The sequence below is a fragment of the Meriones unguiculatus genome, chromosome 4, assembly GCF_030254825.1.
Source record: "Meriones unguiculatus strain TT.TT164.6M chromosome 4, Bangor_MerUng_6.1, whole genome shotgun sequence".
NCBI classification, from domain to species: domain Eukaryota; kingdom Metazoa; phylum Chordata; class Mammalia; order Rodentia; family Muridae; genus Meriones; species Meriones unguiculatus.
This window is the reverse complement of record NC_083352.1, coordinates 16,776,282-16,795,981: the sequence shown is the minus strand read 5'-3', so window position 1 is coordinate 16,795,981 and position 19,700 is coordinate 16,776,282. Positions and strand designations below refer to the sequence as shown.

Below are 19,700 nucleotides of genomic sequence, written 5' to 3'. Positions count from 1 at the left end.
GACACTTTGTTGTCTTCATTGTCCTGCCTTTCTTCTTTGCAAATGTTTTCCTTTGTGTTGTTGTTCGTTTACAAACAAGCTTCTCTTCCATTGGCTTCTGTTTTTAAGCATTCAAATAAGGCAGGCTCACATGCGTGCACGCACACACGGTGCTAAGCCTGGAGGTTAAAACAAACCTTTGAACATTTTCAAAATCTTCATAAATTGGTTTTTAATCTATTTCTAGAGAACTTAAGGATTTTTAAATTTAAATTTAAATTTTTTTCACAATTTATTCATTATATGGCCTGATTGAAGCTCTCTCCCTCAACTCCTCTCAGTCCCGCCCTTCCTCCCTCTTCCCCCTCATCACCTTCCCCTAGTCCACTGAAAAGGGGAGTTCTCTTCCTCTGTCATTTGCCTATAGCTTGTTAAGTCTCATCAGGACTGCCTGGATCCTCTTCCTCTGTGGCCTGGTAAGGCTGCATCATCATGAGAGAGTGATCAGAGAGCAGTTAACGGAGTTCATAATAGAGGCAGCTTCTGCTCCCCTCACTCAGAGATCCACATGGAGACTGAGCTGCCGATCGGCCACATCAGAGCAGGGGTTCTAGGTCGTCTCCATGCATGGTCCTCTTTTGGTGCATCAGTCTCTGTAGGACGCTTGGGCTCAGATCTTTTAGTTTTGTTGGTCTTCTTGTGGGGCTCCTGTCCCTTCCATGTCCCTCTATTCCCATCCCTCTCTTCTTCCATAAGACTCCCTGTGCTCTGCCCAAAGTTTGCACCTAAGGATTTCAACAGTATTTTAGCCCCACAAAAATCAGAATTGTTGATATATACTTAAGTTCAATTCATACATATGCCTATCCACCATGTAGCTAAGTAATGCTGCATATTACTATTGTTGCAATAATCTTTTATTTACTTCCGTGTGTGTGTGTCTGTCTGTGTGTGTGTGTGTGTGTGTGTGTGTGTGTGTGTGTGTGTTAGGGTCTTACTATACAGCCATGACTGGCCTGCAATTCAATGTGTAGACCTGGCTAGCCTTGAACCAACAGAGATCCACTTACCTCTGCCTCCTGAATGCTGGGATTAAAGGCATCAGCCACCAAGCCTGGCTTTCATTGTTCTATATACATTCATTCAGCCATATCTTTGCATCTTTTCCTGAATTATTTTATCTCTGAACAAACACAAATCCTTTGGTTTGTCTTAATTGTGGGCTCACTGGTAATAAATATCTACTTTGCTTGCTTTATAGTAGTTTTGTTTTATTTGAGTTCTAGAGTGGTCCTTTCTTGCTTGACGTGTGCTCTGTTAAGGTCTTACACCCATTGTCCATAGAACTTAAATATTTTTATCTCAGCGATCGGTCATATGGTTAATCATTTTAGCTTTTCCAGAGTAATTTGTGAATGTGTTTTGCCTCTGATTGTGAGCAGTTTTAACATGGCCATGTTTGGCCATGACCTTTATGAAGTACATCTGCATCAACGTGGGATTTTGTGTCTTTCATGATTACAAATTTTCTGCCCCCATTGATTTAAAAATGCTCCCTCTCTGCTCTTTTAAGCAAGACCAAGATCACACCAATGGGTTAGATTTCCTCAGTTTGCCCTGTGCCTCACGTATGCTCTGCATATGTACACATGCATAAATACAGACATCATGTAACCTTGTTCTCATATACCTTAATCCACATTTTTTCTTCTGACAGAGCTACAAGTTCATGAATTCTCAGTTATGCTAATGCTATAATGCTGATCCTGTTGGTGTCCACATTTACTATATGAAATAGTTCCCAGGCTTGGCCTTTATTTTTTAATGCTAAACAGATTAATTTAAGATCTCTTTATTTTCTCATTTAGTCCCCCTGAGGGACTTTCTAGAGTCTGCTGCTTTCCATAGAGTTGTGTCATGTGTGAGGCTATCTGTGTTAGTATGTGTTAGACCACTGTCAAGATGGCAGAGGTACTTTGAGCTATAAGATGAGGTCTTCCTTAAAGAATATTTAATTGTGTTTTGTTAAGGTAAAAAGAAGCAGACATAGCCCTTGGTAGCTCAGTATCCAAGTGGGCTCCCTAGTAAGGGGGACAGGAATTATTTCTGACATGAACTCATGAGCTTCCCCTCTCCCCTGAGGAAGGAGCAGCCTTGCTAGGCCACAGATAAGGACATTGCAACCATCCTGAAGATACCTGATAAGCTAGGGCCAGACAGAAGGAGAGGAGGACACCCCCTCTCAGTGGACTTTGAAGGGGGCAGGGAGGAGATGAGGGAGGGAGGGGAGGATTGGGAGGGAAAGAGGGAGTGGGCTACATCTGGGATACAAGTGAATGTATAAAATTATTTTAAAATAAAAAAATATTAAAAAAAGAAAAAAAAGGGTAAAAAAAGAAACATACTGTATCATAGGACTCCTCTTCCAGGAATGTCCACATAATTTCCTAACTGTATATTTATGAAGATCAAAATTTTCATTTCCATCAGAGTTTTTGAAAAACCCTGACACTAAATTCTCAGGGGTGGGGATGGGGCAACGGACTGCTATAAACATGTATCAAAAATGTTGTGTCTTTTAGATATTAGAGTATCACTGAATACTGGTGTTTCAGTTATTTTTCATTCTTCTTGCATGTGTGTCCTAGATCCTCTTATTTTAAATTGAGAATCTCTTTATTGAAAAAATAAGTATATTTTGAGACTGAGTAGCAATGCTAAGGAGGAAGCAGGATGCATTTCAGAGATTCACATATTAAGAAAGAATAAGTTTAGTCTTGCATAACCCTCGATAAGGGTTTCCCCACAGATCTCTTATTCCAACCCACTAGTTAACTAATTGCCTTATAATATAACACAATCTGGCCTTGAACTCTTGAGCTACCTGTCAGAAACCTCCAAGTCTGAGATTCAGAGTATGTGCTGCCGTGCCCAGATGATTTCTTTGTAAGTCTTTGTGTATGGTGTAACAGCTACAGTGGCACAAGACAATGAGATTTCCACATGGGCATGTTGATAAAGCTGTTGAAAATGAATTGGATAGCTAGAGGTCTAGGCAGGAAATATAATGATGATAGAGAAACACCCAAATTATCAAACAGGTGATGGTACTAAGGAAGGCAGAGTTAGACAGGACTGATCGGTAGGAAGCTTTAGGGAGAAGGCTCCCAAGCTCTCTAGCTGATGATGAGATCACAGGGGAAAACTCAAAAGGAAGAAGGAGATTATGTATGCAAGCATGGGATTGAGATGTTCTTCAGAAGCCAGATGTCAGCAGCTTTCAACAGAAAGAGAAATGGAGGCAGAGAACTGAGAACATAGCTTCAGAAGCCAAGAAGACAGGATTTGCCAGACTATAGTTAAATATGTTTGAAGAGGGGCAGCACATGGAGGATGTGACATAAAACAGAAGGAAGTAAATAAAGTATGTGTGTGTGTGTGTGTGTGTGTGTGTGTGTGACATCAAAGGTGGGATGGATGGAGGCTCCTGGGTAAGCAGGGTATAAAAACAAAACAAAAATCAAACAAACAAACAAGCTTTACCAGTCATGGCTCTTTGGAACTACTCCCAAAAGTTCGTTTTTGTTTTTGTTTTTTTCCAAGTCAGAATACTCTAGAACTTGTTTCTGTCATTAGAATAACACATTTTCCAAACGTCAATATTGTGATAGAATCTTTGCTTTCTAGTAGAAATGACAGGGCTCTGTAAAAATCTTACCTTGTGTCATGCTTTGAAGATACAACAAGACTTCATGGCCCCACCTTTGACATGGTTCCAAATGAATCAGCCTCATGAATCATGTACTCTACAAAACCTTTACTATTGTGTTCTCTTTACTGTGTTACTTTTGGTTTTGATTTTTCCTGCCATTTTTTTTTTTTATAATGAGCACATATTCTTGGAAAAACTATCTGTTCAAAGAAAAGCCATCAAACGATAATGGTGTCAGAGCTGTTCTAGAACGTTCCCGAGCCATGGCTCATTAATTTGTTTCAACAGCTGATGGCATGCATGATAAGCCTGGATTGTCTTTTAATGTACTATACACTTTTTTTTTCCTCTTCTGATCATCAAAAGGGACATGTAGTTTCTGCTTTGGTCTCAGCATTTCCTAAAAACAAGCGATGCCTCTACAGAGTGAGGAGGCCCCATCTTGAAAAAAAAATAAATGGAAAATAAATAAAAAATGTAAAAGCCCATACGAAACAACAACAACAAAACTAAAACCATTGGATCTAAGCAGACGTCAACTTAGGGATGCCCTGTAAACATTTACCAACCAGAGCCTGGATTTTGTTCTGTGAGAAAGACTTTTAGTCGTTTGAACCTTTGCTTTAGAAAATCTCCAGATGTGCAGGGCTCTTGCCTCATCGTGGGTCAGTCCCTGACAGCCAGATGTAGTAGAGAAAGTGGACAACCCTCCAACATATGACTTGTCATGGGAAGAAGCGAGCCCTTCTCCATTGGGCTCAACACAGACAGGGATCTAGGGAGGAAAAGCAGGAGGAAGGGTCTGGCCTGTAAGCATCTGTGTAGGGATCTATCCAGACCGCCAAGTGCTCTTCCTCTATGCTCCTTCAGAGGCTGACTAGTCTATGTAGTTCAGGTTGTCTTTCAGGACTGCTGAGACAAAACTCTGACGTTTTGAAAGGCATGTGGGAGCTTAAGTGAAAGCCACGAATGGAGAGTAGTTTGGTAGTTTGGAGCATAGCTGTAATAATAGTCTTTATTTTAAACCCAAACTCTGGGAGTTTTCTAAAGCAAAAGGGTCTCTCTTGGACACCTGTCTTCATGATGCTTGCCATCTCAGTTGGGCCCTTTGCGGCTGGAATGCCTAATCCTGCTGGGGTAACAGGTGGCCACCCACGCCTCCCATGGGTATTTCCAGGGCTGAGGCCTGCCTGTGTACTTAGCCACCATAACAGGTACTTGAAACCCTGGGGGCATCATAGCCAGCAGCTAATGCCCTTCAGGGGTAAATCTGATAAGGAACACGAATGTTTAGTTTCTTCGTGTGATGAATGGGGATGCTGTGTGGTTTTATTGTTTATCAAATTACGGATACATAAAATAGAAAATGAAACTGTCCCCACTTCTCCTTGCTTACGTGTCAGCAGTGGGGACTGGCCAAACCATGTCTATAAAGGTTGAAAGCTCCTTCAGTGGTCAGGGGTCAGTGGACATGGCACACAGTAAATTATCTTCTTCCGAAGGCTCTAGGAGGATCCTTGAAAAATACCACATAGATGAAGATGTGGGCTTTGCTCTGCCACATCCGCTGGTAAGAGAAGTGAAAATCTGTTTTGTCCTTACTCTCTGTCTTGACAGGTGAATTTCTGGGTAAGCAACCATGTCTCAGCTTTTTCTAAACAAGTGCATGAAGTGTCAGGCTTAGAGCAAGGGTATGAATCAGAGAGCCTCCTTGTTCTTCAGTGTCTCTTCTTCAAAATTCAGTAGTGCTTTGTGCTCCTTACTTCCTTAACATGGAAATGTGAAGTAGTGAAGGAAGGAGCACATGAGATGTCTTTCAGCTTTATGAAGGAACGCGATGCTTGTAGAGGGGAAGTCAGCTTACAACCACCACCTTTCCAGCCAGGCGTTCTGAAGAGGCATCATTCAAACGGCCCCACTCGTGGCAATTTCCCTTCTCTTCTGAACTGTATCAAATGTGCAGTCTGTTCCTCACTGACTTCAATATATGAAATGAGAGATCAAGTGACTTTTGTTTCATGTTAATAATGCTTGTCGTTTGCTGAGCATAATTCAGAGGAGAGTGTAATCTCCCTTGACTGCTCTTTTGTGCAAGCTGAGCCTCCAAGTGCAATGTATGTAGGAGGAAAAATGCTTATCTTAAAACATCTCATGTCTCAACCAGGTATGATTATAATTCTAGCACCTGGGAGGCAAAGGCAGGGGGCCTCCAACTCGAGGCCAGACTGTCGCCAGCAAAACAAACCTAAGAACCTACTAAACAAATAAAAACTACGTCACTAAATTGGAATGCGAGAACGCCACGCTTACCAACTTATCGTTAACATCTTCATTATCAAAACTTACGGAGAATAGGAAAGAGGCAAAGTAGTCTTACAGAGGTGTCCTGCGCTCACCTAGTCCCACTAAGAACCGGAGTAAGCAGCTTGGGTGACACTTGGGTGACTTGGGACCCAGCCAGAAGCCCGCAGCCAGGAAGGCACTGGTCTTGGGAGGGAGGGGGGCAGTGGGCTTGAGACTGGGAGAAGATACGGAAAACCAAGGCGGTTCCCCGGGCAGGAGAGGCACTGGAACCCTGCAGGGTTAAAGTTAGGTCAGCCGCACCAGCTCGCTCAGCCCTGGGGCTTTCAGGGGCGAGCACCCCGCCGGAGCTCAGGAGGAGCATCACGCACAGCTCCCATCCAATCCGGTGGCTTGGCGCCTCGGGGGGCGGGACTACGGTCTAGCGCGCAGCCCCAGGCTCGCCGCCTCCGGGCGCCTCGCCTGGTACCCTTGCTCGGAGCGCCCTGGAGCCTGCATCTTTGGACGCCTAGTGTTGAGGTCTCCGCGTCCCCTATCACGTACGTGGATCTTGGAGACTTCGGGGTCTACCGCAGTGATTGTCAGCCTTCCTTACGCTGAGAGTTCCTTCAGTGCAATTCCTCAGTGGTAACCCCAAGCATAAAATTATTTTTGTTTCTACTTCATATCTGTAATCTTGCTACTTTTATGAATCGTCATGAAAGTATCCGCGTTTTCCGATGGTCTTAAGCGACTCCCTTGAAAAGGTTGGAGGTCTCGACCCACACGTTGAGAAACGCTGCGCTGACAGGAAGCCGCTTTAGGGAGGAAGCGGTTGGATGTGGTTCAGAGTTCTGGAGTTCATTTGGGGGCATTGCCTGTAGCTCTTGGGTTCGTTAGTGTCGTATGAATGTAAATATGATATTCAGGAGATATCTTTATTTGGATTTCTTCTTCATTTGAGGGTGGAGGTGAAAATAACCTATGAGAGAGGAATTAGATAGACATCACCTATCACCCCTCCCCATCAATGACTTTGCTTCCCATGCTTTCTCCCATCAGCAGCAGCCTAAGCGCTAGACCACGGTACCCAGTATCGAGGGACTTAGGTTCAAGCCACTAGTGCTTTACTTAACATCCAAAGCGCCCGCCCAGGACCCATCAAGTGTTCCCTTAAAGCGACCATTCTCTAGTTACTCTAGAAAACGACCTAGGTTGAGGTTACGAAGACTTACGGTAAGAGCAAATCTGTCTGAAATTGTGATGGGAGAAAGACATCCATGGGTCAGGAAGATGGCTCAGTCAGAGCTTTGCATGAGCAAGAATGTGAATTAATTCCCAGAAGCCAAGTTTAAAAAAAAAAAAAAGCTGGCAGGTGGTGTGCGCTTGAAATCACAGTGGGCTCCTAGGGCCTGCCTGCCAGCCAGCCTAACCTAAAGGGTGGGTTCCAGGCCAGTGAGAGCCCCAGTCTCAAAAATGAGGTGAAGGACATGCCTGAGGTTGTCCTCTGGCCTTCACACACACACACACACACACACACACACACACACACACACACACGTGTATATGCATATACACACGTGCACTCACATACGCATGTACACACACACACACACACACATGAACATATATCCACATACATGCACACACTCTCACCCACACATGTGCACACATCCACACACATGCTTAAACCCACATAGAAAATCTATCTTAGTTCTGCTTTCCTCTCTCAAACTGCAAGCGCTATCGCAATAGCCCATGACTGCTGCTCGGGATGGAAAAGGTACTAGGTGTCCAGTAATGTGCCAGGCCCCACAAGAGATATATTAGGAGCACAATACAGCCTTGATTCTGAAAGGTGGAAATGCTATTCCGAGCCTCAAATAAATCATACGCAAAATAAGTGGCATGTGGATTTTTTTAATACATGACAGAGAGACCAGTTCTTGGGCCATGAGAAATATATATATGTGGAACTGAGTTCAATGCATCATTTGCTGGAAACTTTAACACAATCTCAGTTTTCTTCCATTCAAAGAATATACCTGAGAAGAAAGAACGTAATAGGAAATAAGCTATTGGGTGTAAAAAGGCACAACTCATGGGGTTCACGGAGAGGAGACGTGTGTAGGATAGAGGATCAAGGAGGGTCTGGGTAGAAGCTGGGGCTGGATTTTGTAAGATGTGAATGAAAGAGCAGAGAGACATGAAGGAGCAGGGTTTTCTGCCCATGCCTCTGTCCGGTGGCAAAGCCTGGGCTGGCGTTTCCAGACTGTGTTTAATGGGGGCACAAATGGTGCTAAAGGCAAGACAGGCCGTCAAGCCTGTACTACTTCAAGTGGCCTCCTCGAGCAATTGAAAAAAAAACATGCCGCGTTTGGTCTGTTTTCTTTTCAAGGAGGAACTTCCCGATGCGTACAGTGCCTGGACCCGTGTTGCTAGAAATCTGCCCACGCTCATTCAGAACGGACAGCTTCGGGAAGAAGCTGAGAAGGTTTGAAAATCCGTATACCCGTCTTTCTGTGTAATTTCTTCACATTTTGATCTTGGTCTTAAAACCGACAACGTTACCAGGATTGACATCAGTCAAATCTCCCCATCTGTTCTCAGCTGCCGCTGCTACGCACTGACGAGCTCAGAGGGCACAGGCTCCAGCGCCTGGCGCACTTGGCCCTGGGGTGCATCACCATGGCATACGTGTGGAACCAAGGAGGTGACGATACCCGAAAGGTTTGGAGCTCTTCCGGTATCTCTCATATAGCCAGTTTCCGTTAGCATGGAAGGGAATTCCAGCTTACATTAAATGTAAAGCCTTTTGAGGTCTTGGAATGTAGCTCAGTGACAGAGTGCTTGTCTGACACGTGGAAGGCTCTGGGTTTGGTCCCTAGTACTGCAGAAAGTTAAATATAAGAGCTGTGTTATTATCATTATCGTTTGTGATGCTGGGAAGTTGGCGCTGGAGTGGGGTGCTAGGGTTGAACCTAGGATCTTGTGAGGCTCCAGCGGGCTACCTTTAAAAAGTTTGCATCGAGAGGAAAATAAAGCAGCTCTTCAATGGCTTGGCATGCCCACTGTCTTTCATATACTGGACAACCGTGGGACAAGTAAATACAGACCTCTGTCCTGCTCTTTAAAATTAGTAATACTGTAAATGTTTTATAGTTACCATGCAAATTTAGCTGGCACTCAAAATCACAAAGAGTATATATCCATATTTCAAGTCACAAGGGAATAACATCAGTTTCTCAGAGTATCTCTTACCATTTAGTGCAACTGTAATTGATGCTTTCTTCAGATATTTTTATTGCCACGTGCAGTTTAAAATCAGAGGAATGCATACAAGTCATGTCCTGGGGCACAGAGAGGAACTAGATGCTCTGTGTAATCATGGGAGCATGTTATGCGCTTGGGACAGCATCTGGATTCTGGGATGAGGCAAAGAGTCTCTTCTTCCAGGCCAACTGACAGCATTTAACTAAAATTAAATTGTAAGTGACTGTGTAATCTCATCAGACATCTTAGAATTTTAATCTAAGTGTGTACACATGACTGTGTTACATGTCTATAATGAAAGATTAGGGTTAGGTTAGTATTTGCTATCTATTTCAAGCAAGAGACCAGGGGACTGAAACAGTAGTGCGTGTGATTACAAATTCAGAAGAATCATGAAACAGAGAGACAGACAGCATTTGGAATGCCTGTAGAGGTCTTCATGGTCTTAGCATCATTTAAAAAAAAAAAAAAAAAAAAAAAGGAAAGGTAAAAAAAAGGAACCTGCTTATCAGACTCAGTTGAGAAAGCAAATTATGAGAGAAAGATGAAGAAAAACATGTTTTAATTCAGCATGACCTTGCTGGCCTCTTAAATTTTCGAAATAAAAAAATGCAACAACTTATTTTCAGGAAGGGCTTTGTCTCAACATGAAGATGAATGCTCAAAATGTAATTCAGTGTTCTGAATGTCTTTGCTTCTTCAAAGCTGCTTGTAATAAACATGTGTTAGGGCAGTCATTGTACTTTTCCTAAGTCAGTTCAAATTATTTTACTAAATGGTTCCCTGTTGCCCTCTGGTCCTCCTTTTGTAAACCTCTGATGGAACACTTCTTTTCCTTTTGAACATGTATGACTGGTCGCAGCCCAAGAGTTTCCAGCGGGTCTGCAGCACCCATAGGTGCAATTTCATGAACAGCTCTCTCCGTTAAACCCACCCAGAAGGATATTGAGCTAGTCTGAAGCCGTTATAATGCTCATGATTTCTCAAAACTGCGGCATTGGCTTACTGTCACACCAATGACACTGACTTGACGCTTCTAGAGTGCCTGTGCTGTATAGTCACACTCCAGCCGTGACACACTCTTACAAGGATTCCCCTTATCCCTACACAGGACCATCTACTTCTAAGTCAAATGATGTTAGGTCAGATGTAGAGCACAGTGCCAGCTGTGTAGTTAATAAACTGCACGGAGAGTTTGGCCTGGACACCAGGGAACTCAGGGTCTCCACCAGGAGGAGGAGCCAGTTGTGTCATCACCTATGAAATATCTCACATAGCAACATAAAGGGGAGGAGGACTATTTATTTCAGTTCACAGCTTCAGGGGCTTCAGCCTGTAGAACCCGGCCTCATGTGGTGGGAGCAACCATCTCCAGAGAGCAGAGAGGTGCTTCTATTCGGTAGACTTCCTGCTGTCTCCCTGATATTCGACCTGTGGCTGCTGCCTAATAGACCCTTCCACTCACAACCGGGGCATGTCTCCCTGGTTTAGCTAACTGATCTCCTTTGGAAACACCCTCTCAGAGGAGTCCAGGCTACGCTGTGATAACAACCTATGCACCTCTCATCAGAATCAAGTTGACGATCGAGATTGATCATCGCATCCACCCAGTTAAAACACTAGACCCCACTGCTTGGGGTAGCTGCTGTTTTGCATACTGAAACAGGGTCTCACTCTGTAGCACAGGGAGATCCAGAACTCACTCTGTATCCTGCGTTGGCCTTGAGGTCTCAGCTCTCCTTTATCATCCTTCCAAGTAGTGGGATAAAGGGCTGGCATGGCACCAGTGCCAGGTATAGTGAAGTTTACTGAAAACAGAATAAACATACCACACACACACACACACACACACAGAGAGAGAGAGAGAGAGAGAGAGAGAAAGAGAGAGAGAAGGGTGGGGGAGAGTGTTTCCTTCTTAAGTGTGTTCTGGGACAGCAGTCTGCTTGCTCACAAGAGTCCTTAACAAAGCCTAGAAGTCCAGGGGCCACTGAGTTTTCCTGTTTTACTACTGCTAGCTAACATGGTGCTATTGTGAAGGACAGAGTGGAAATAACTCGGGGTCGTTAGGATATAAAACCTGCAGGCTCCTTATCTTATTTTCTTTCCTGCCTGTGGCCAAACTATGCCCCAGACAACTCACATCCCAAACAGGAACGTGGAACAATCGCCAGGGTTACATTATGAAATGTGGGAGAGAAAAACTACACGAATGGCCTTCCAGATGTTATCTGCGCCCCCAGAACAAGTTTTAACAGTGAGGTGAGAAGAAAGCATAAGATGCTTCAGTGGCTGACCACGACCCGTGTGTTTCCATCAGGTGCTGCCCAGCAATATCGCTGTCCCCTACTGCGAACTGTCTGAGAAGCTGGGGCTGCCTCCCGTTCTGTCTTACGCAGACTGCGTCCTGGCAAACTGGAAAAAGAAGGACCCCAATGGGTATGTAGCTGTGAGCAGAAAGGGGCTCGGAACTCTTGCTATGAATCCAGGGTATTTATTGCTTAATTTTTGGCAGCACAGCTTCCTGCGGCTGGCTGTTTTCTTAGACCGTTGTGTCTGTAATGACAGATGTTATTATACATGAGCATGAAGCACCTGAAGACCTATGGGAAAATGCAGAGAGCCTTCATGTTCAGCGTATTGTGTACACACCCCATAAAGCCACACCCGAAGCCAGCTAGAGAAGTATGCCTGTCATCTCGGGGAAAAAAAAGTGCCTTCATGCTTCTCTTTTTTCAGTTCCTTCCTCTGCATCAAGAAAATGCATCTAAATTGTTTTTATTGGTGTAGGGTCCAGCAAGATGGCTCAGCAGCCAAAGCTAGTTGTTACACAACCTTGTCGACCCAAGTTTAACCCCTGAGATGCAAGTAAATAAAGAATGGACTCCACAAAATTTTCCTATGCCCACTGCCTGTGCCCTGCGACACATGGCCCCCCCACATCATCCACACAGAGGAGAATAATAAATCTAAGGCTGTTTAATTTAGTTGATTTTGTATTTAAAAGTTAGTTGGGCTTTAAGGATTTTTAAAATTCATTTTGCTTGGGTTTTATTTCATTTGTCTGTTTTTGGACAGTGTCTTGCCTCTTACCCCAAAGTGGCCTTGAATATTTTGTCCCCCTGCCTCAGTCTCCTTTGTTCTAGGATCCCAAGTGTGTGTGCACCACAGCACCGGGCGATTTGGATTTCAGATCAATTAAACCACTGTCTTAGTTAGGGTTTCTATGGGCCATGATAAAACATCAGGACTGAGAACAGCTTGGAGAGGAAAGAGTTTTACTTTGCCTTAGCTATAAGTTCATCACCCAGGGAGGTCAGAGCAGCAACTCAAGGAGGGAATCTAGAGGCAGGAATTGGAGCAGAAGCCATGGAGGAACACCATTTACATGCTTGCTGGCCATGGATTATTCAGACAACTTTCTTAAAGCCCTAGCTGGTCCCTCCCTCCCTCAATCATCGATCAAGAAGAGCTTGCCTACAGGCCAGTTCTGGTGATGGCATCTTCTTCAATTGATGTTTTCTCTTCTAAAACGACTTGTGTTAAGTAAACATAAACCCTAGCCAGAGCACACAGCAAATATGAACTTGTTTTTCTCTCAGTTTTTTAAATTCACTTAGTATCCTTGTTGTAGCCCCATCTCTCCTCCCTCCCAGCCCCACCCTCCCTCTCTCCCCTACCCCTTCCCCTTTAGGCGCTCCCTTTTCCATGCAGCCCAGCTCATCGAGTTGCATCAGGACTGAAAGGGGCTTCCTTTCCATCACATGCTTTGAGATTCGGCAAGTGTAAATTTCTAGACAGCCAGTTATATTTAAGAGTGGCCAGGTCCTCAGCAGGAGAAGCAGAAGCATGTGGGCTTTCAGGGCAGCCTGCTCAGAAGTCCCTTAGAGACTTAGAGACGACCAGCAGCAAGCAGCAGGAGGCTAACAGCCCCCCCTGTGGCTGTCAGCTTGTACCTGTGAGATGTCTGCATATGGGAAATGTGCCTGTGCCTGAGAAGGTGGGGATTTGCTGGAGAACGTGCCTTCACGGTAACAGATCGCTCTGAGTGTGTGCTCTTTGCTTACTTAAGGTTTAAGCGAGTGGTTCTCAAGCTGGGGGTCGAGACCCCCTCGGGGTCGCATAGCAGATATGTACATGGCGATTGAATAAAAGTAGCAAAATTACAGTTAAGAACTAGCAACAAGAACAATTATATGGTTTTGTGGGGGGGAAGTCACCACAACATGAGGAACCGTATGAAAGGGTCACAGCATTAGGAAGGTGGAGAACCACTGTTAAAAGACCCTGAGAAATATAAAACCTATGTTTTTCCTTCATTAAACCCATGTCTCAATGCTAGTGGGTCATAGTATACAAGCCAATACTCAAATTCCCCTGATTTTATAACTATTTTCTTTCTCTCTTCCAATTGGCACGTTGTTCTGTGGCTGCTGTCCAAAGGCCCATGACATATGAGTAAGTATTTGGCTATTCTTTCATCCTAAGAATTATCTGCTAGCCAAAGTGAATGTAGGTTTGTGGCGATCTTCCAAATGATTGGATTCAGGAAGAAAGTAATTCAAATAATTATTTAAGATAATTATTTTAGTCCTTAATTGTATCTATAAATGTGATTGTGTCTGTTTGATATTGTAGCTACAGAGACTTGCACAGCTGCTATTTGCATCTGCATGTTTGAAATTCATATGGTCTGATATGAAAAGTACGTGTCTGTATGCTTCTATGTGTGTGAGCCAATGACCTCTGTGACTAGAAGCAGTCAGTGACATCACCGAGTACTCTTTCTTTAATGATTTATTTATTTTTATTATGTACACAACGTTCGGCACACCTGAACACCAGAAGAGAGCACCAGATCTCATTACAGATGGCTGTGAGCCACCATGCGGTTGCTGAGAATTGAACTCAGGACCTCTGGAAAAGCAGCCAGTGCTCTTAACCTCTGAGCCATCTCTGCAGCCCCCACCGAGTACTCTTACGTCTGCTCTTTTTGACCCAGCCCTTATCAGTTTTGATCTGTGTGCTAAACTTTATTAAAAGCTGGGGAACTAAGACATACAGCCCAAGTATAAGCTCCTGGATGGAGTTAGGCTAAATATAAATATATAAAAGATAAAATGTGCACGCACTAATCAGACAGATTAGTGGGGGCTGAGGGGGAATCCAGCTGCCCCAGGGTGAGTGCTGACGGGCGAAGACATGGTGAGTGTGAAGGTCTTGGAGGCACAAACCTTTGGCTGCATCATCACAGCTGGCGGCCTCCTCGCTAGCACCGCCATAAGTAATGGCTAACGCAGATAATACCGCGGGATAGAAAACAAAGGACTGAATGGTTTCACAGGTCTTTGTCCCTGATGGTCAAGAGCTTGAACAGTATCTTTAAATAATGAGCTTTTTAAAACAGGGTCTCACAGCAGCCAAACAGCTGCACGGCTAGACTTAGATCCCAAGAATCTAGCCACTTTAAAACTCATGGGTACTCAGAATCGGAAGCCATGGTTTCACCAATGCCAAAACTTTCGTAGAAAAGAAAAAAACAGAATCTAGCCATTTGTGTGTGTGTGTGTGTGTGTGTGTGTGTGTGTGTGTGTGTGTGTGTGTGTTGGCGGTGGAGGGAGGAATAGAACCTGGGGCTTTGAGTTTGTATTTATGATCATATGCATACCTGTACGATTAATGGAAACAGATCTATTATGGGGTTTATAGATCCACATTCTGGAATAAAATTCCAAGTGTGAGCAAAGCCTTAATTACAGATGATCTTTAGACAATGCACCCAATATATCCAACTTTTAATATTCTCAAATACGTAGTAAAGAGAGTAGGTTAGAGCATATACCACTCTGGCACAATTATTTTTGGAATTAAAAAAAAAGTAAAAATAAAGATACCAGGAAAGTATGTTGCTTTATGTCATTCAGTTTCTGCATTGTTAGCCAACTGTGCCTGGTTTTCTTAGGAACATGGACATTCTGTTCTCATTTCCCGGTGGGGACTGCAGCAAAGGCTTCTTCCTCGTCTCGCTGTTGGTGGAAATCGCAGCTTCTCCTGCAATCCAAGTACGCCTGTTTTCTCTTAGCTGTTTCTTTCCCACTCATTGAAGCAGATCAACCATGCAGCAAGTAAATTACAAAAGCTTGGTTGACTTTACCCTGACTATGGGTAGCATCAGACCATGAAACTAGATGAAATACATCCTTTACTAAAAGAGACATCTATCTATCTATCTATCTATCTATCTATCTATCTATCTATCTATCTATCTATCTACATCATCCTGAAATATGAAAATCTAGGGTCCATGTATTCAGAGTCAAATTTGAAAATTCGGTAAGAAATAAAAATCTTCAAAGGGTTCTGTTGTTAATCCATAAAGATGCAAATCCAGTTATTCTGACCAGAAAGACAAAAGCATGAGTCTCATCTCCTGATGAAAAAGCTGAGCATGTTGGCACGTGAGAAGCCAGGAGGTGGAGATGAGCAGATCCCTGGGGCTCTGGGGCCAGCCAGCTAACCTAATCAGCTAGCTCCAGGCCAGTGAGAGGCCCTGCCGCAAAGAACAGAGGGGCAGCTCTTACTGACTCTTGATGTTAATGTCTGGCCTCCGCATGAGCACAAGGACATACGTGTGCACGCACAGGTGTAAACAGATTCACATATATTCATGTGCACACAATAGAAATGGACACATATGGTTGGTTGGCTGAGTAAATGAGCAAATTTATTCTGTGCCAATGTTTACCGATAGATCTTATATATCTTGCTTTTTTTATTATTATTATTTTAAACTTCCTTTAAAGGCAATCCCCGCTGTATCCAATGCGGTAACTCACAAAGACCCGAAAGCGCTGGAAAAGGCACTGAGTCACATAGCTACCAGTCTGGGGGACGCCAAGGAGTTTTTTAAGAAGATGCGAGGTGAGTATTGTTGGCCGTACACACCCGGGGCTCACAGCCGTGTGTCTGGTGTCTGAAGCAAAGAGGTGCTGAGGAAAAAAAAAAAAAAGGAGCAAAGTACCCATTCCTGAGTGTCCGTCCATCTTACTACATCATTATGCTTTTTTTGCAAAGTAGGTCTATTTATTTCCACTTTCGGAAAAGGAAACCCAAAGTCAAAGAGGGAAGGAGGTGACTTGAGGCTATGCCGCTGGTCAGAAACAGAGAGCCCAGAATTCCAGACTGGGTCTTTTCAACGCTGAGGCTCTTTCTTGCCTGCCACTAAAATCCACAAAGAAACCTGTTGAATGCGAAGGCAATTTTAAGTGTTAAACCCCCTAGATTTTGGTCTGACTTAACTCTGATTCTTCACAAATCTGCTCTGGGGTAACAGAAAAAAAGAACTGTTTCAAAACTGAAGTAGAAAGTCTACAAAACCCAGGAAGTGCGTAAGGGTGATTTGGGAAGGAAACCCGCCTTCCTGGCTCAATTTAACAAGTGGGATTTTGTTTGTGGGTTTGAAGCTGCTGCTGGTTGCCTACTGAGGGAGAAAAACTCTTCTAATCAGATGTTCGTAAGCTTTATGAAGACCCATGAGTGGATCCCATGGGGCTTCTGTGTATGTGCGTGCGTGTGTACGTGCGTATGTGTGTGCGTGGTGCCAGTGATGGAGCCCAGAGCTCACAGATGCTGACAAAGCACTCTACCATGGAGCTACATGTCCAGTCCTGGTTTGTTTTTGAAAGCTTTGCAATGCTGACGGTCTGATTTGGATGATGTATCCCCTACGTAGCGTTACTTGCTCCCTTAGCAGACCCAGTATGGGGTACAGGAGAGGTGGTGAGTGGTGTTTGCCCGCAGAGACTCTGGATCTGCCTGCTGCCTTTACTGTCATCTTGTACTGGAATCCAGATAGCTGTTTGCAGTGGTTTGAACTCACTGTGTACCTCTGATGCTGCTTACTAAATCTTCTCATCTTTTCACAGACTATGTGGACCCAGACCAGTTTTTCCATGTCCTTCGCATATATTTGTCTGGGTATGTAGTCTGAGGCTTGGGTTTATTTTCTCGGCTCATATAAAGAACAGAGCAGATGCCAGTTGCTGGCCTCCACTATTCTTTGGGTTGAAATAATGATAATTTGTATTGCTCACGTCCACATTGTCGAGAAAGCACAGGCTTTGTTCCCTGGTGACTATTGGCCTGGGAGGCCCTGGAACAGACCTGAGAAAATGGCTCAGAGCAAAGAGAGAAAACACTCTGAGCTGGGGTGAATCAAGTCTTCCCTCAGAGAGTATGTCAGACTTTCTCAGAACTGTGCTATTTATTGTTTTCACCCATGAAAATGGGTGACAGGAAATGTGTAGAAGAGTGGCTTTTAGTGGGAGGTTTTCTATCTGGCAACTAATCCAAATGACTTTTTCTTTCTTTCTTTCTTTTTTTTTTTGGTCTAGCTGGAAAGGCAATCCCAAGCTGTCAGATGGTCTGCTGTATGAGGGTGTCTGGGACACCCCCAGAAAGTTTTCAGGGGGCAGTGCAGGCCAGAGCAGCATCTTTCAGTGTCTTGATGTCCTTCTGGGAATAAAGCATAAAACTGGTGAAGGTGGGTGGAAGCGACAGCACGTGTTTTCTTGTCCTCTGTCAGGACTGTATCTCAGGACTCTAAGGATCCTCCCCGACAGTAGAAGCATTGCAAATTCAAAGCCATTGTGTGGTACACAGTGAGATCCTGTCCAGTAAAACCAAAGAAAGAAAGAGAGAGGGAGTCATAGAGAAAGAGAAGAGAGAAGAGGATGAAAAGAGGAAGGATGACGAAGCAAACTCAAGCAACATATCTTATTAGGAGAGTGTTGCTTATTTGGTCTATAGGACTAACGGGGGTCTTCAGGAATAGCCATTGTTAGGAGCAAGTAGCAAGCTGTTTAGGGTGGTCTTCGCTTTAAATCCTCCCACAGTGGCTGTAGGTAATGATCACCCAGCCTGCCTGACCTTGCCCTCTTTCTCCCCTAGGCAGGGAAGGGCTTCTCTCCCCCGACCCCTGCCCCAACCCCTTACCTGTCTTTGTTTGGCTGTAGGATCTCCTGCAGAATTCCTCCAGGAAATGAGAGAGTACATGCCTCCGGACCACCGTGAATTCCTCTGCTCCCTGGAGTCGGGCCCCTCAGTCCGCGAGTTTGTCATTTCAACAGGAGATAAAGACTTGAAGAACGCATATAATGAGTGTGTGAATGGCCTGGTCTCTGTGAGGAAATTCCACCTCGGAATAGTAGATACGTATATTGTGAGACCTTCCAAGCAGCAGCCCAAAGAAGGTTGTAAGTCAGAAGAACCCTCAAACACGGAAAACAGAGGGACTGGGGGTACTGATGTCATGAATTTCCTGAAGAGTGTGAAAGATGCAACTGAGAAAGCCCTTCTGGGTTGAGCTTAGTGCAGCAAGGATGCAGGTGCACAGAAATCTGCCTATGTCCTGTCATAGCTCATTAAATCAGACCCACTGAGTAGGAACATGAAATAATTTACCAGTCATACACTGTATAGATTTTAAAATAATCTGTGCACTCCCTGTAGGAAAATAACAAAAGTGAACTATTTAATAATACTTTAAAATGATAAGAAATGCTCTAAATTAGATTTATAATTAAAATATAATAATGAAAATCAATAAATAGAAATTGCATAATCCTTGTGTCCTTTGTAGCTGTTATCTACTTTCCATGGCCAAGTCCTATACTTCCAAAGTGTGAAAAACTCTATACTTTTTCATTGTTACCTTCTGGTTAGTCTGTATTCTTGTCACAGAGTAAACTATGGATGTCAGACTGTTGTTAACCAGTCTCAGCACATATCTCTGGAATGAATATATAAAAGAACAAATGAGCGTGTGGGTTCATTAATCCCACTTCCAGCTGACACTCTCTGCTGCCATGTGGCTAAATATGTGACCATCCAGCTTCCTGCTTTGGCTGCCTGCTTCAATGCCTTCCAAACTATTACTGATATTCTCTCTGGAACCACAAGCCAAAATGAACTATTTTTTTTTCCTGTAAATTGCTTTCAGTAATAGTATTTCACCACAGAATCAGAAAAGTAACTAATAAATCTTTGTGATACAATCTCTCCTGGTTTATTAGCTTTCACACTCCGACATGAGTAAACTTACTAATGGGATCCCTGAATGATGAGTTAAGAGGAATTGAAGTGGGGCACAGTGGCTTGTACCTGTAATCCCAACATTCGGGGGCTGACACAAGAGGGCCATGGAAGTTCCAGGGAAGACTGCATTACACACTGGTGCAGGATGTTTGATCACACTGTGAAGCCTGAGATTGTGTTGTCTGCTGGGAAAACCTGTTTCTAGTTGTGGTGTGGCTCAGCCCTAGCACACACCTTTAATCCAAGAGCTTTCTGTTTGAGTTTTGTAAACCAGATTAAATAAACTCAACTCTAGGTCAAGAGATGGAGTAAGCAACCAATTGTCAGGGAATGAAAGTGGGAAAAAACCATAGAGAGTAAGAGG

The 19,700-nt window shown here is 43.9% G+C and overlaps 1 protein-coding gene across 3 annotated transcripts; it reads left to right on the top strand.

Moving 5' to 3' along the window:
* The first annotated feature begins 5,157 nt into the window (after positions 1-5,157).
* Positions 5,158-19,296, top strand: Ido1 (indoleamine 2,3-dioxygenase 1). Of its 3 annotated transcripts, none has more exons than XM_060381503.1 (10): positions 5,158-5,261; positions 8,370-8,465; positions 8,582-8,701; positions 11,562-11,680; positions 13,685-13,699; positions 15,204-15,303; positions 16,045-16,162; positions 17,167-17,218; positions 17,635-17,783; positions 18,256-19,296. In XM_060381503.1, the coding sequence occupies exons 1-10, from the start codon at positions 5,163-5,165 to the stop codon at positions 18,603-18,605; spliced, it is 1,218 nt and encodes a 405-aa protein (XP_060237486.1). In that variant the 5' UTR covers positions 5,158-5,162; the 3' UTR covers positions 18,606-19,296. The 3 variants fall into 3 exon arrangements, with proteins under 3 accessions (XP_060237486.1, XP_060237487.1, XP_060237488.1); XM_060381504.1 differs by lacking the exon at positions 5,158-5,261 and adding an exon at positions 6,415-6,531; XM_060381505.1 differs by lacking the exon at positions 5,158-5,261 and adding an exon at positions 6,491-6,619.
* The last annotated feature ends 404 nt before the right edge of the window (positions 19,297-19,700 follow it).